This window comes from Elephas maximus, chromosome 21, assembly GCF_024166365.1.
Source record: "Elephas maximus indicus isolate mEleMax1 chromosome 21, mEleMax1 primary haplotype, whole genome shotgun sequence".
Taxonomy (NCBI): Eukaryota; Metazoa; Chordata; class Mammalia; order Proboscidea; family Elephantidae; genus Elephas; species Elephas maximus.
In genome coordinates this window covers 9,243,865-9,256,059 of record NC_064839.1, presented here as the reverse complement: position 1 = coordinate 9,256,059, position 12,195 = coordinate 9,243,865, and the positions used below count along the sequence as shown (strand labels likewise).

The window sequence follows — 12,195 nt, the reverse complement described above, 5'->3', positions numbered from 1 at the left end:
ACTCAACCCTTAAATCATCTGCTGTTCTGGCCACCTAGAGCTTCCATATCCACTGTCTCACTTAATTCTCACAAAGGCCTTTGGGGAGGGGGGATCTTCATACCATTTTCACGGATGAGAAAACAATCCCCAGGTCTACAGCCAAGGCCTGCCCATTCTTTCCCTTCTTTACAAAGAAGAAATTGAGGCTCCATCAAAGCCTGTTTTCACTTCATCTTCCTTTCTGCATGGTATCTGGCTTGTTATGGCTTCCAGCTCACTAGCTTTCTTTTCTCCTTAGCAGCCCGCCCTGACACTGCCCCCTACACAGAGCTTATTCACCAAATAGTTGCCGTAATTAGTAGCAGATGGGCCTTGAATTTTTGTTGCTGATGGCGAGAAGGGGCAGCGGGTATACCCAGGGGTTTCCTCAGGACCTGGTGCCCAATCCTCTCCCCTCTGGGTGGGAGAGGAGGAGGAGAAGAAGGAGGGCAAGAAGGAGGAAGCCCCCACTGAGTCACAGCACCCTGGGAGCCTCAGTTTCCTGGCTCTCCAAGATGGGAGTGGGAAGTTCATCTCGATGGGCAGAGCCTGCTGTGAGTGCAAGACCCTGGGGGCAGGGGTGCTTCTCTGCAGGGTGAGTCTAGTCAGGGAGACCAGCAGCGGAGTGTGAGCAGGAAAGTGCCCTTATTCCAGCCAGCAGGTGTCATGAAGGAAACACAGAAGGGCCAAGAAAACCACAGGGAGAGCTATCCAGACAGGCCGGTCAGGGAACAGCACCGTCACTGCTGAGAGCATTAGAGGCTGGGGCTGGCGAGTGTGTGGGGGCTAGGCCCTCTGAGCACAGTATCCTCCCTCTGCTGGGGCCTGGGGCAACTCGCCCCTTGACTCCCCCTTGGGAAGAACTTGAGGTGACTGGCATGTCTTCTCTGCAGGTGTACCAGGACAACGTGTACTCCCTGGACTGCAGATTCCACTCCTTCAAGAAGGTGCTTTACGAGATGGGGCCTGAGTACTCCAACAACGTGGAGCTGGCCTCGTTCCACTCCACCTCCAAGGGCTACATGGGCGAGTAAGTTGGCCACCTGCGTCCCTGCTGCGCCCTGGAGCGCCCACCATCGTTGGGCAGGAGAGAAGGCCGCCCTTCCCCTTTGCTTCTGCTGATCCAAGAAGCAGGAGAGGACAGGCTGCATCTCCCCAAAAGGGGAGCCTGGTGGTGTGAGAACAGCCCTTGTCGGGGCTCAAGTAAAATAAGACCACGCTCTAAAGAAACCAGACTACAAGTGAATGACGAAAATGAAGCAGGACCCCACAGCCACTTCCAACACTAGTGTTTCCTGGCAGCCTTGTCACTTCTGTGACACTGCCTGATGCTCGAGCCGCCAGAAGGGGCAGTCTGCATGGACAAACAAGTGCCATCAGGCCGAGGTGCCAAGCTCTGTGTGGATATTAGCTCCGGGTGACCTCAGAGGTTCCACTCAGTCTTGTGCTCATTTATCTAGCTTATTTACTGAGCACCTACTCTGAGCTGAGTACTGATTTTCGCACTGAGGATATGGCAGTGAACAAGGCCATGCAATCCCTGCCTTCATGGGGCTTACATTCTGTGAGGATAGAAATAATAGATCGGTGAAGTCACATGTCAAATGGAGAAAAATAACTAGGGAGGTAGTGGAGCTGGGGTCACAGGCTTAGATAGCACAGCCTCACTGACAAGCTGACTTTTGAGCTAAGAACTGACGGAGAGGAGAGAGGGAGCTGGGTGGTATCTGGGGGAAGAGCATTCCAGGCAGAGGGAATGGCATGTGCAAAGGTCTGAGGTGGAAGCATCCCTGCATGTTTGAGAAACAGCTAGGAGGCCTCTGACTGGATAGGCATGAGGGAGGGAGAAGTGGCAGAAGTCGAGACCAAAGACATAACAGGAGGCCAGGTCACCTGGGCCCCTTGGGTTATTTTTTACTTTTATTCAGAGTGAGATGGGGAGCATTGGAGGGCTTTGGGCAGAGGAGGCACCTCCTCTGACAGATTGAATAGACTCGTTCTGGGTGCTGGGTGGCGAGGGTAGGGGCAGGGACTCAAGCCTGGAATCTGTGTCCTAGCTCAGGGTGAGATGATGACATGGTGGACCAGGGTGCAGGTGGCGAGAAGTCATTGGACCCTGGCTGTATTTAAAAGCAGAGCTGACAGGAGTTGTTGATGAAAAACATTTGGGAGTTGAGGGAGAGAAGTCAAGGATGAATCCCCAATGTTTTGTTTGAAAAATTGGAGGGATGGAGTCACCATCATCTGAGGTGGGAAAGGCTGTGTTTAGTAAAGCAGGTTTGGGAGGATGACCAGGAGTTTGGTTTTGGACATGTTAGCTTGCAGATGCCTCTTCATCGTCCAGACAGAGGTGGACATATGAGTCTGCAGGTCCAGGCTGGCCTCGGCTGGAGGTTTAGATTTGGGACATGTCAATAATTAAGTTGGTAGTTAGCGCCCTCCACCTGGAGGGTGAGTGTAGATGGAGATGGGGTCAAAGGACTGGGCTCTGGACCCCTCCACTGTTAGAGTTTGGGGGAGGTGAGGAGGAACCAGCAAAGGCTGGATGGTTCACTAGCCAAGGGCATTTGTTCCTCAACATTCTGGGGGTTCTATTATGAGCCAGCTGTTCACGCAGGTGATAGCAGGTACTGACATTTATAATGTCTTCTCTGTACCAGGACCAGACGGGGAGGGTTCTCGTTTGTTAAGCTGGAGGCCACTGTAACTGAGAAGCTTGAACAAATGTTTTGGCCAAGTTGAGTGAGGTGTCCCCTTGGCATGATTGCCAGACTGTTCTTGGCTTTACTTGATGTGGGCCAAGGTTCATCTGTTCAGGTTGTTCTGGTCTCCTTGGGAGCAGGGCTGGTTCCTTGTAGGCTTTCATGTGCTCCGCACCTCTTTCTTAAACAAATATATTCTCTATTAACTCCTTTTTCAAAGACAAGCGTGTTTATCACGTACCTACCCACCTCTCCACCCTGTGACTGATGATGTTTGACAGTTGGCCCCCTGGACGTTGGTGTCCTGAGTTACCCCCGTTGCCTCCTGCTCCTGATTACTGGGATCAGGCTGTATTGTTCCACTTGATTTTCTGCTCGTCAGCGGAGGAGCAAGCAGAAAGGGCTTTCTTTTAAACTTTGTTATGGGAAGCCTTTCAGAGGTACCACAATTTGTTTTCCCATTTGGAAAGCCCAGCCAAGGAGCAAACGGGAATCCATCTTTGCTGGTTCCATTCAGCAATCAACAGTCACAGTCAGAGAAGGAGGCAAAGCTCAAGACAGTATGGCTGTGGACTTCATTTGCTTCTGAAAGATTTTTTTATGACTCACTGCCTGACCTCAACTTATTTCTGTGTGATGTGACTCTGTATTAATCAGGATTCTTTTGGCTATACCCATTGCTGTCAAGCCAATTCCGACTCATAGTGACCTTATTGGACAGAGTAGAACTGCCCCTTAGGGTTTCCAGGAGTGGCTGGTGGATTTGAACTACTGACCTTTTGATTAGCAGACATATCTTGCTGTAGCTCTAAGCTACTGTGCCATCGGGGCTCCTCTTTTGGCTATAAGTAACAGAAACTCAACTTGAACTGCCTTACACTAAAGAGGCATTTTTTTTTAATAGTCCATACTGGTAAAAGTCCAGGGGTATGGGCTTAGAGTCCAAGGCTTCAAGATGTCAACGGGACCCTGTCTCTGCTTTCTCTGTCTCGCTCTCTTTCTCAGCTTGGCTCTCCTTTGAGCTGACTTTGTTTTCAGGCAGCAAAAACTGTGTCAGCTGAAGTACTCAGGGTGATGCTTGTTGGTGCCGGTGAAGTGTGTGCCCGTCCCTGGGGCCTCTGCAGGGGGTGCATTCAGTGGCAGTCCTGATCCATGAGCCCACCTTAGGAGCAGGAGCTACTGTCTTAGTTAAAGTTGAGGATTAGCTGCTGTAACAAAGAGGCCCCAAGATGCAGTGGTCCAAGCAAAGTGAAAGTGTATCTCTCTCTGCTCTAACAGTCCAAAGGTTAGGGCATGCCAGGGCAGGCCGTCTCCACAAGGTCGTTCTAGGACTGAGGCTGCCATCTCAACCTGTGGCATCCGTCTCTAGTGCTAAGGTCACTGCCAGTGTCTCTGTTTCTCAGGAAGTGGGGGAAGGTCGAATGGAAGGAGAGAGCATGCTGTTCCCTCATGAGAAAGTGATACGGAATTTGTACATAACACTTTCGCTCACGTGGCCACCAGTGTTGGGGGTGAGGGTGGCTGCAGAGGTTCAGGCTGGGTAGGTTGCACTTAGCTGAGGTTGTTCTGTAGCTGGTAGGTTCCCTCTCCCTCTTGTCACCCCCAGGTGTGGCTACAGAGGAGGTTACATGGAGGTGATCAACCTGCACCCCGAGATCAAGGGTCAGCTGGTGAAGCTGCTCTCAGTGCGTCTGTGCCCCCCCGTGTCCGGGCAGGCCGCCATGGACATTGTCGTGAACCCCCCAGTGCAAGGAGAGGAGTCCTTCGAGCAGTTCAGCAAGGTGAGTCTGCATGTCCCACGGCCTGCCCGCGTTCACTGCTGCAGCCAGGGCCATGAGGTGAATTCTGCGGAGGCTGAGGGCCAGCCCTCTCCAGGTTGCCAGATGCCTGCCTCCTAGGCATGTAGCCTCCAGGGGACACTCATGGCACCTGGATACATTGAGGGGGAAGTTAAGTCCCCGGATGTAGCTGGGCTGTGTTCCGAGGTGGGAGGACCACTTCCCTTCCTGGGGGCACCTGGAGGGAAGGGCTTAGCACTCTGGAGAGTAGGGGGGTCATCCTGTTACTAAACTAAAAGGATGTGGAAGTGAACTGTGGGCACAGCATCAGGCCTAGACCACAGCCCTGCCTCTGGCCAAACCTGGAGTTCCCACAGCTAGATGCAGTCTGGTCAGGACCTTTGCGATTATGAGTGACGAAAACTCAACTCTGACTAGTGGAAACAACAACAACAAAAAAAGAATTTTTGGGTCATGGAACCGAGAAGACAGACACCACATGGGCTGTGAGTGGGAGGAGGGCCCCCACAATGTGCTCTACACATACCCCACAGACTGGAGGTCCCTTAAAATGGAGAGGTAGAAGCTATCACCAGAAGAAGGGGCCTGAGCATGTTCTAGAGTATTCTGTAAAGAGCCTGTGCACACACAGTAGAAAACCCAGGACCCAGTCTGTTCAGACTTGACTGGCAGGCAGCTGGTTTTTGTCATTTTCAGGAGTGACATCATGTATGAGCATAGAACCCATGACACAGGCTCCTCAGGACCTACCCTGTGGCCTGGAGTGCCCCCTGGACTCCAGTACCCCACGCCCTAGGGCAGCCGCCTGGGCTGAGTGTCTGTGGAGGAAATTCCTCAGGAGGACGCTCATCTCACTACACCCACCTGCGTGCTGAGCTCTTGTGCACACGTCTTTCCGTACCTCCCTGTGTGCTGAGCTTGTGTGCACACGTCTCCTGGCACCTCCCTATGTGCTGAGCTCGTGTGCACATGTCTCACCGCACCTCCCTGCTTGGTGTGCTCGTGTGTACACGTCTCGCTGCACCTCCCTGTGTGCTGAGCTTGTGTGCACACATCTTGCTGCACCTCCCTGTTGGCTGAGCTCGTGTGCACACACCTGCCTTTCTTCAGTCTGCAGTCGCCCTCACTGTAGGAGGGATGGCGTCCAGTGGCTAGGGCCATGCTTTGCAATCCAAAGGGCCTAACTGCCATGCTTTCTCTGTCTCATTAGGAGAAGGAGTCCGTCCTGGGTAATCTGGCCACAAAAGCGAAGCTGACCGAAGACCTGTTTAACCAGGTTCCGGGAATCCACTGCAGCCCCTTGCAGGGAGCTATGTATGCCTTCCCCCGGATCTTCATCCCGGCCAAAGCCGTGGAGGCAGCTCAGGTCTGGGGCTCTCGCTCTCTCTGAGCCCCCTTGGGATGCTGGGTTGGGGGTTGCTTCTTGCCTTGGGATGCAGAGGTGCTTGGCCCTACAGTCTCTGTACATTGTGGGCCCCACAGCCAGATGGGGTTTCCTGCCCAGGAGGTGTTTCCTGCATAGAAATGACCCCTCACAGGTGCAGGTCCCCAGAGTGCCGTGGTGGCCAGGCAAAGGCAGGGCGGGCCCTGAGTGAGCGGTGCTGATCGGCTGTTGGCAGGGGTGCCCTGACGGGAGGCACCCGGCTGTGGTGAGACTGTGCTCGTGCTGGGCCTGCAGGGGTGCCCTGACGGGAGGCACCCAGCTGTGGTGAGACTGTGCTCGTGCTGGGCCTGCAGCAGGAGCCGGCTCCTCACACCCAGCGTGCGCGCCAGTCACCCGGGGGCTTGTCCATGTGCCGATTCTAGTTCAGTAAGTCTGCGGAGGGGCCCGAGATTTCTGCACTCCAGCAAGTTCTCAGGGTGCCCCAACCCCAGGGACTGTGAGGAGTGAGGGCTGGAGTCGTCTCCGAAAGTGTCCTCCTCCACCGTCCCCCAGACCCTCTGAATACCTTGTAATAATTGAAAATCTGGCTCCGCCCCATGCCTCCTGGGTGGGTGTCCCCAGTGTTGGAACCAGAGAGTCTGCGTGGAACAGGCTCGCCGCCCCAACCCCACTAGTTGCTGTTGAGCCGACCCTGACGCATGGTGGTGACCCCATGGTGTGTCAGAGTAGAACTGGACTCCATAAGGTTTTCAATGGCTAATTTTTTCAAGTAGATCACCAGGCCTTTCTTCTGAGGTGCCAACCTTGCTGTTAGCGTGTTAACCATTTGTAGTTACGCAGAAGAGTGTGTGAGAAGCACTGTCTTCCAGGACCCCAGAGGAGCTGGGTTCTCTGAGAACCCCAACGGTGCAAACGTCAGGGCCTCATTTTCAGAGAATTATATGGTTTGGTGTAGGGAGGCCACAAGCCAGTGTTTATTGGGCTGGGGCAGGGAACAAAGGAGACAGACTGGCGCTCCGGGACGAAGAGCAGAGGGCACAGCCCAGGCAGTCCCGAGGCGGTCTTCGGGTATCTGGTTCCCGTACATCCTCGGGCAGTGCCCCCTGTAGCCGTGGTTTCTTGGTCCTCGCAGGAAGGGGCAGGAGGGGAGCCTTGCCAGGGCAGACATAACCTGCCCCTCAGATCCTGTGGACTTGGAGTTTGTAATGGCACGTTTGTGCACTGGAGCCAATGACCCTGAGTTCTGCCCTCCTCCTTCAGGCCCACAAAATGGCACCAGACATGTTCTACTGTATGAAGCTGCTTGAGGAGACTGGCATCTGCGTCGTGCCTGGCAGCGGCTTCGGGCAGAGAGAAGGCACTTTCCATTTCAGGTATGGCTTCCTCTCTACCTGGGCAGTGGCGGGGAGGCAGTCCCTCCTCCATCCTGGGAAACTTGGTCGTCTGAACATTGAGCACCAGGCTGGCTTCAGAGACAGATGTGTGGAGTCTCTGTCCCCCCACCCCACCCCATCCCCCTCTGAGCTAAGCTCTGACCCTCTGCCCACCCACCACACCCACCTCCGAGCCCAGCTCAGACCCTCTGCCCAGAGAGCGAGACAAACTGCATGAACCCAGAGGTCATTCCCCCTAAAGGCCTCCCTTGGCCACTCTGTCTCTCCCCTCCTCAGCCCCCAGGCACCACATCACCATGTGAAGTTCTGTCGGTAGTGTGTTCTCTACTTCCCTGTCCCTGTGGAATTCCACGATAGCACATGGCACGTGCTCCGTGGAGCCTGGGCTGCACTACAGCCCTGCCCTACTGGGCCCCGAGCTGGTAGGGCTGCTGCATCTGACACAGTGGGGTCTGCTCCACTCCTGCGATGCCTTCCATAGGGCTTGCCCCACTGAGCTCCCGGCACAGACAGTAACCCCCAGACCTGGGCTGCCACTCTGGCCATTTCTGTTCACAACAGCACCTTCCCCATGCACATCACTCCCAGATGTCTCCTGCAACAGATGCTAAAAAAAGAAACGTCATAAATTTAGTCAGCACCTGGAGCCCAAGGTCATGGACAGCGTCCCCAAGATGGACAAATTGTTGTGGTTGGTTGGCCTTCCCGCCCATAGTCAGGCTCACCTCAGCTCATTCAAAATGTGGCTTAACAAGTGCCAGGTGCTGCTTGGGGCCTGGAGCTATCGCAACAGACGACACAGGCTCCATCTCTCCTCACGGAGCTTCCCACACCTCCTTGTTTCCCCTGTAAATGAAAGAAACTGCTGGGTCCAGGCCTCCCCCTTTTTCCAGAACACCTTGTGTCCAGGCTGACGCTGTTCTCTTTCCTAACAGAATGACCATTCTGCCTCCAGTGGAGAAGCTGAAGACAGTTTTAGAGAAGGTGAAGGACTTTCACATAAAGTTCTTGGAGAAATACGCCTGAGGAATACTCAGGGCCCCAGAAGGAGGCCTCACTCGCAGCCTGCCTTCTGTGGCCACCTTGGCGAGACTGAGCCTGCCTCCCCCAGCGACTCTGCCTCGGGCCTCACCGAGGTCACAGGCTGCTTGTCGTCCTTTTGCCCTAGGAGACTTCTTTCTTTGTGCCTTGTGGTTGGGACCCTTCTCTTCTGAGCAAATGTGAACTAACTTGCCTGGTCTTGGCGGCCCTATTTTCTGACACCAAAGTGGAGGGAGACTCCCTCAGCAGCTGTGGTCGGGGTTCTCAGAGCCTGTTGCTTTCAGGAAGTCCATTTAGGGTTTCAGCAACCAGGGTGTGTTGGGCAAGGTGTTTACAATCTGGAAAAACCAGTGGATGTAACGTATGACTTAACCACAGTGAGGACTGGAAACCAAAACTCACCAGCGTCATCTGGGAAATAAAACCCTCAGCAGTGTCAAATCTAGTCCTTGGACCACTAGAGCCTGGGACTTATTGGAAGCTCAGACAGGGTCCGCCATTCTGGGCTGGAGGCGGGCAGCACATGTCAGACGAGATGGGTAAGGGCAGTGGTATATGGGGTTGGACAGACTAGCTGGGCATTGGGGGCTGAGGCCAAGGTCAGAGGTCCTGCAGGGGACGGGTGGGTGCAAGCCAGGCTCCAAGTTGAACCCTGTCTCCACTTTGGAGCTATGCAGTAGGTGGGGCCACCCTGCACACATGGAGGGCCCACGGTATAAAGAGTTCACTGGGACATGCTTAGGCTGGGGCTCCCCTCCGAGAGGTCACTCTGGACACAGGCTACATGCCCAGAAATATCCCAGTCGTGTGGAGGGATTCTGCCTGGGGCCAGGTCTCTCCTCCGGGTTTTTTGAGCCTTTATGCACATCGCCCCCTGCTGGCATCAGTGGGGACAACAAAAGACTAGAAATAGTGTCTTGTCAAATTGCTTAAACTGAATTTAACCCATTTCTTAGCTCTTAATTGGTCATAGGAGCCCTCGTGGTGCAGTGGTTAAGAGCTTGGCTGCTAACCAAAAGGCCAGCAGTTTGAATCCATCAGCTGCTCTTTGGAAATCCTATGGAGCAATTCTCCTCTGTCTTACAGAGTCACTATGAGTCATAATCAACAGCAGCCTGTTTAATTGGTTGAAGTACCTGGAAGCTTGGCTGCCGTAGATCTGATTCAAAGTTTATGGAAGTACTCTAATACAAAGTGTTTAGCCTCCACATTTGCTGCTGGCCCCCCTCCCAGACTCTGAGCACCGTATCACTTAGCATCAGCCACCTGTCCAGGCCCAGGAGCTATTCACAAACCTGGTGGGGGTCCGACCCCAACTCCAGGAAGTAGCTGTGGGCAGCAACAGGCTTAGTGCTTTCCCCTTCACGGAGAGCCCTCCCTGACTTACCATCCGCCTTCCCTATAAGCAGTTAGGGGAGCCAAGGCCAGCTCAGGGCCTGGGGACCCAGCAAGTCCCAAAATGGATCTGAAGGAACTGGAGAGAAAAATCCCCGAAGACGCTCAAGGAGCAAGGTTTAAAAGCATCTTTGATGCTAGAATTTCCACCTGGGGTCCATGCGGGGGAATGCTGTAGAAAACTTCAGGTTCTCATTGCTCACTAGCATTGTGGTCCCTGCGAAGAAAGTAGCCACGAGCTCAAATAACAAAAGGGAATGTCTGGGAACTTCCTTTTCCTCATAAACCTGGGAAATTTGCACAGGCGCTTGTTGCGTGGTGTGTAACCCAGGATGTGTTCCAGGGTCACAGTTTCTGGTTCCTTGCTGAGGAGGGGGGCCGTTACTTGGTGTATTCTATGTGAGAGGAAAGGTTAAATGGTAGAGGCTAGTATATTTTTTATATTTTTGTAACAATTGCTTTTTCATGGGAAGAAGAGGGATTAGTATTTGTAGTCTTAACAAGTCCAATAGTTTTTTATAAATCTCTTGAGGTTATTAAATAACCCCTAAACATTTTGCAAGGTTTACATGATTTTTGTAAAGATGCCGTATACACTTGATTTGGTTTAAAATAAATGAGAGGTCAGCTCGTCTAGGTGGATGACTTCAGGTTGGAACGCTGATCTCCACAGATTTGATTTTCTACGTACAGATTTTATTCCGGTGCCTTTCCTGCTTGGGCACCGCCAGAGAGTCGGATGTCATTTTGGGGCACACTTTGAATCTACACCTGTGATGTCTTCTGTCATTCCTCTGGATCTGGGCTGGGTGGTGCCAGGGTGTGCCACACTGTTCCTCGGGCACTGTCACCTCGCACCTCAGGGCGGGCTGGGTGGTTCTGTTCTGATGCTCTGTGAAGCTTGCAGGAAGAGCAGACACGCCTGCCTGTGCCCATTTCCCAATCTGGATTCTCACAGGCATCTCTTGACAAAGGTACCTAATGATAGCTCTACAGGAAGTTTTTAAACAATAAAATACATGTCCCAAATGGTGGCTGTGTTTACCTTTCTTTGTAGTTTAAGCTTAGCCAGCATCACTGACTGTACTGTTCATTCTTTCTTTGTAATTTTTGTTTCTAGCACAGCACCAAAAACCAGTTGCCCTCAAGTCAGTTCCAACTCGTGGTGGAATTGACTTGTGTGTCAGAGTAGATCTATATTCCATGGGATTTCAATGGCTGATTTTTCAGAGGGAGATCACCAGGCCTTTCTTCCAAGGTGCCTCTGGGTGGACTGGAACCTCCAGTCTTTCAGTTAGTAGCCAGACCTATTAACCATTTGCACTACCTAGGTACTCTCTTAGCACAGTAATGAGCATTTTTCCAAATTCTACAAACCCCAGCCACAGCTTCTCAGCTTTCATTTTTTTCTTAGGTACCCACCCTAAGAACCCTGGGCTGCTTTTTTTCACTTGAGGTGGGGAAACCGTGGATTCTTTAAGATAAAATGAGTGCAGACCTTGGTTTTCTGGCTGAAGTAAAATAAGAACAGCTTATTTAGGGTATCCAGGTAGAGCAGGAAGGAACCCTGGTGGTGCAGTGGCTAACCGCTCGGCTGTTAACAGAAAGGCCGATCGTTTGAACCCACCAGCTCCATGAGAGAAAGATGTGGCAGTCTGCTTCTGTAAAGATTACCCATTTACCTTGGGTCTATTCCAACTCACAGCGACCCTATAGGACAGTAGAACTGCCCCAGAGAGTTTCCAAGGAGCAGTTGGTGCATTCGAACTGCCGACCTTTTGGTTAGCAGCATAGCTCCTAACCACTGTGCCAACAGAGCTCCCTCCGTGAAAATTACAGCCCTGGAAAACCTATGGGGCAGTTCTGTTTGGTCCTATGGGATTGCTGTGAGTCAGAATCGACTTGTAGGTGGTGCAGACAGTTTATGCTAAACTACTAACTGAAGGAGCCCTGGTGGTGTAGTGTTTAAGCATTCATCTGCTAACCAAAAGGTCGGCAGTTCGAATCCACCAGCCACTCCTTGGATACCCTATGGGGCAGTTCTACTCTGTCCCATAGGGTCGCAGTGGGTCAGAATCGACTCCACAGTTTTGGGTTTTTTTTTTTTTTTTTTGTGGACTAACCTAAATGTTGGCAGTTCGAATCCACCCAGAAGCCCCACAGAAGAAACATTTGGCAACCTGCTTCAGTAAAGATTACAGCCAAGAGAACCCTATGGAGCAGTTCTACTCTGCACCATGAGCTGGAACCGACTCGACAGTAATTGGTTTTTTTGGTTTCTTTCTTGGGGGCGGGGCAAACGCTTAAGTACTCTCTGCTAACCAAAAGTTTGGCAGTTCAAACTCATACAGTGGTGATCTGCTTCTGTGAAGATTACAGCCAAAAAAACCCTACGGAGCAGTTCTACCTTGTCACACGGGGTCAGAATCGATGACACCCAACAACAAGGACAGCAGAGA

General features: G+C 52.5%; 1 protein-coding gene across 2 annotated transcripts in view; it reads left to right on the top strand.

Annotated features, from left to right (window-relative positions):
- GPT2 (glutamic--pyruvic transaminase 2) overlaps positions 1 to 10,762 on the top strand; it is a 33,752-nt gene extending 22,990 nt beyond the window's left edge. For both annotated transcript variants that reach the window (XM_049864276.1, XM_049864277.1), the window contains exons 8-12: positions 915 to 1,051; positions 4,330 to 4,504; positions 5,733 to 5,888; positions 7,167 to 7,279; positions 8,236 to 10,762. In XM_049864276.1, the coding sequence (XP_049720233.1) occupies positions 915 to 1,051; positions 4,330 to 4,504; positions 5,733 to 5,888; positions 7,167 to 7,279; positions 8,236 to 8,326 (672 nt within the window). In that variant the 3' untranslated portion in view covers positions 8,327 to 10,762. The remainder of the gene's footprint in view (positions 1 to 914; positions 1,052 to 4,329; positions 4,505 to 5,732; positions 5,889 to 7,166; positions 7,280 to 8,235) is intronic.
- The last annotated feature ends 1,433 nt before the right edge of the window (positions 10,763 to 12,195 follow it).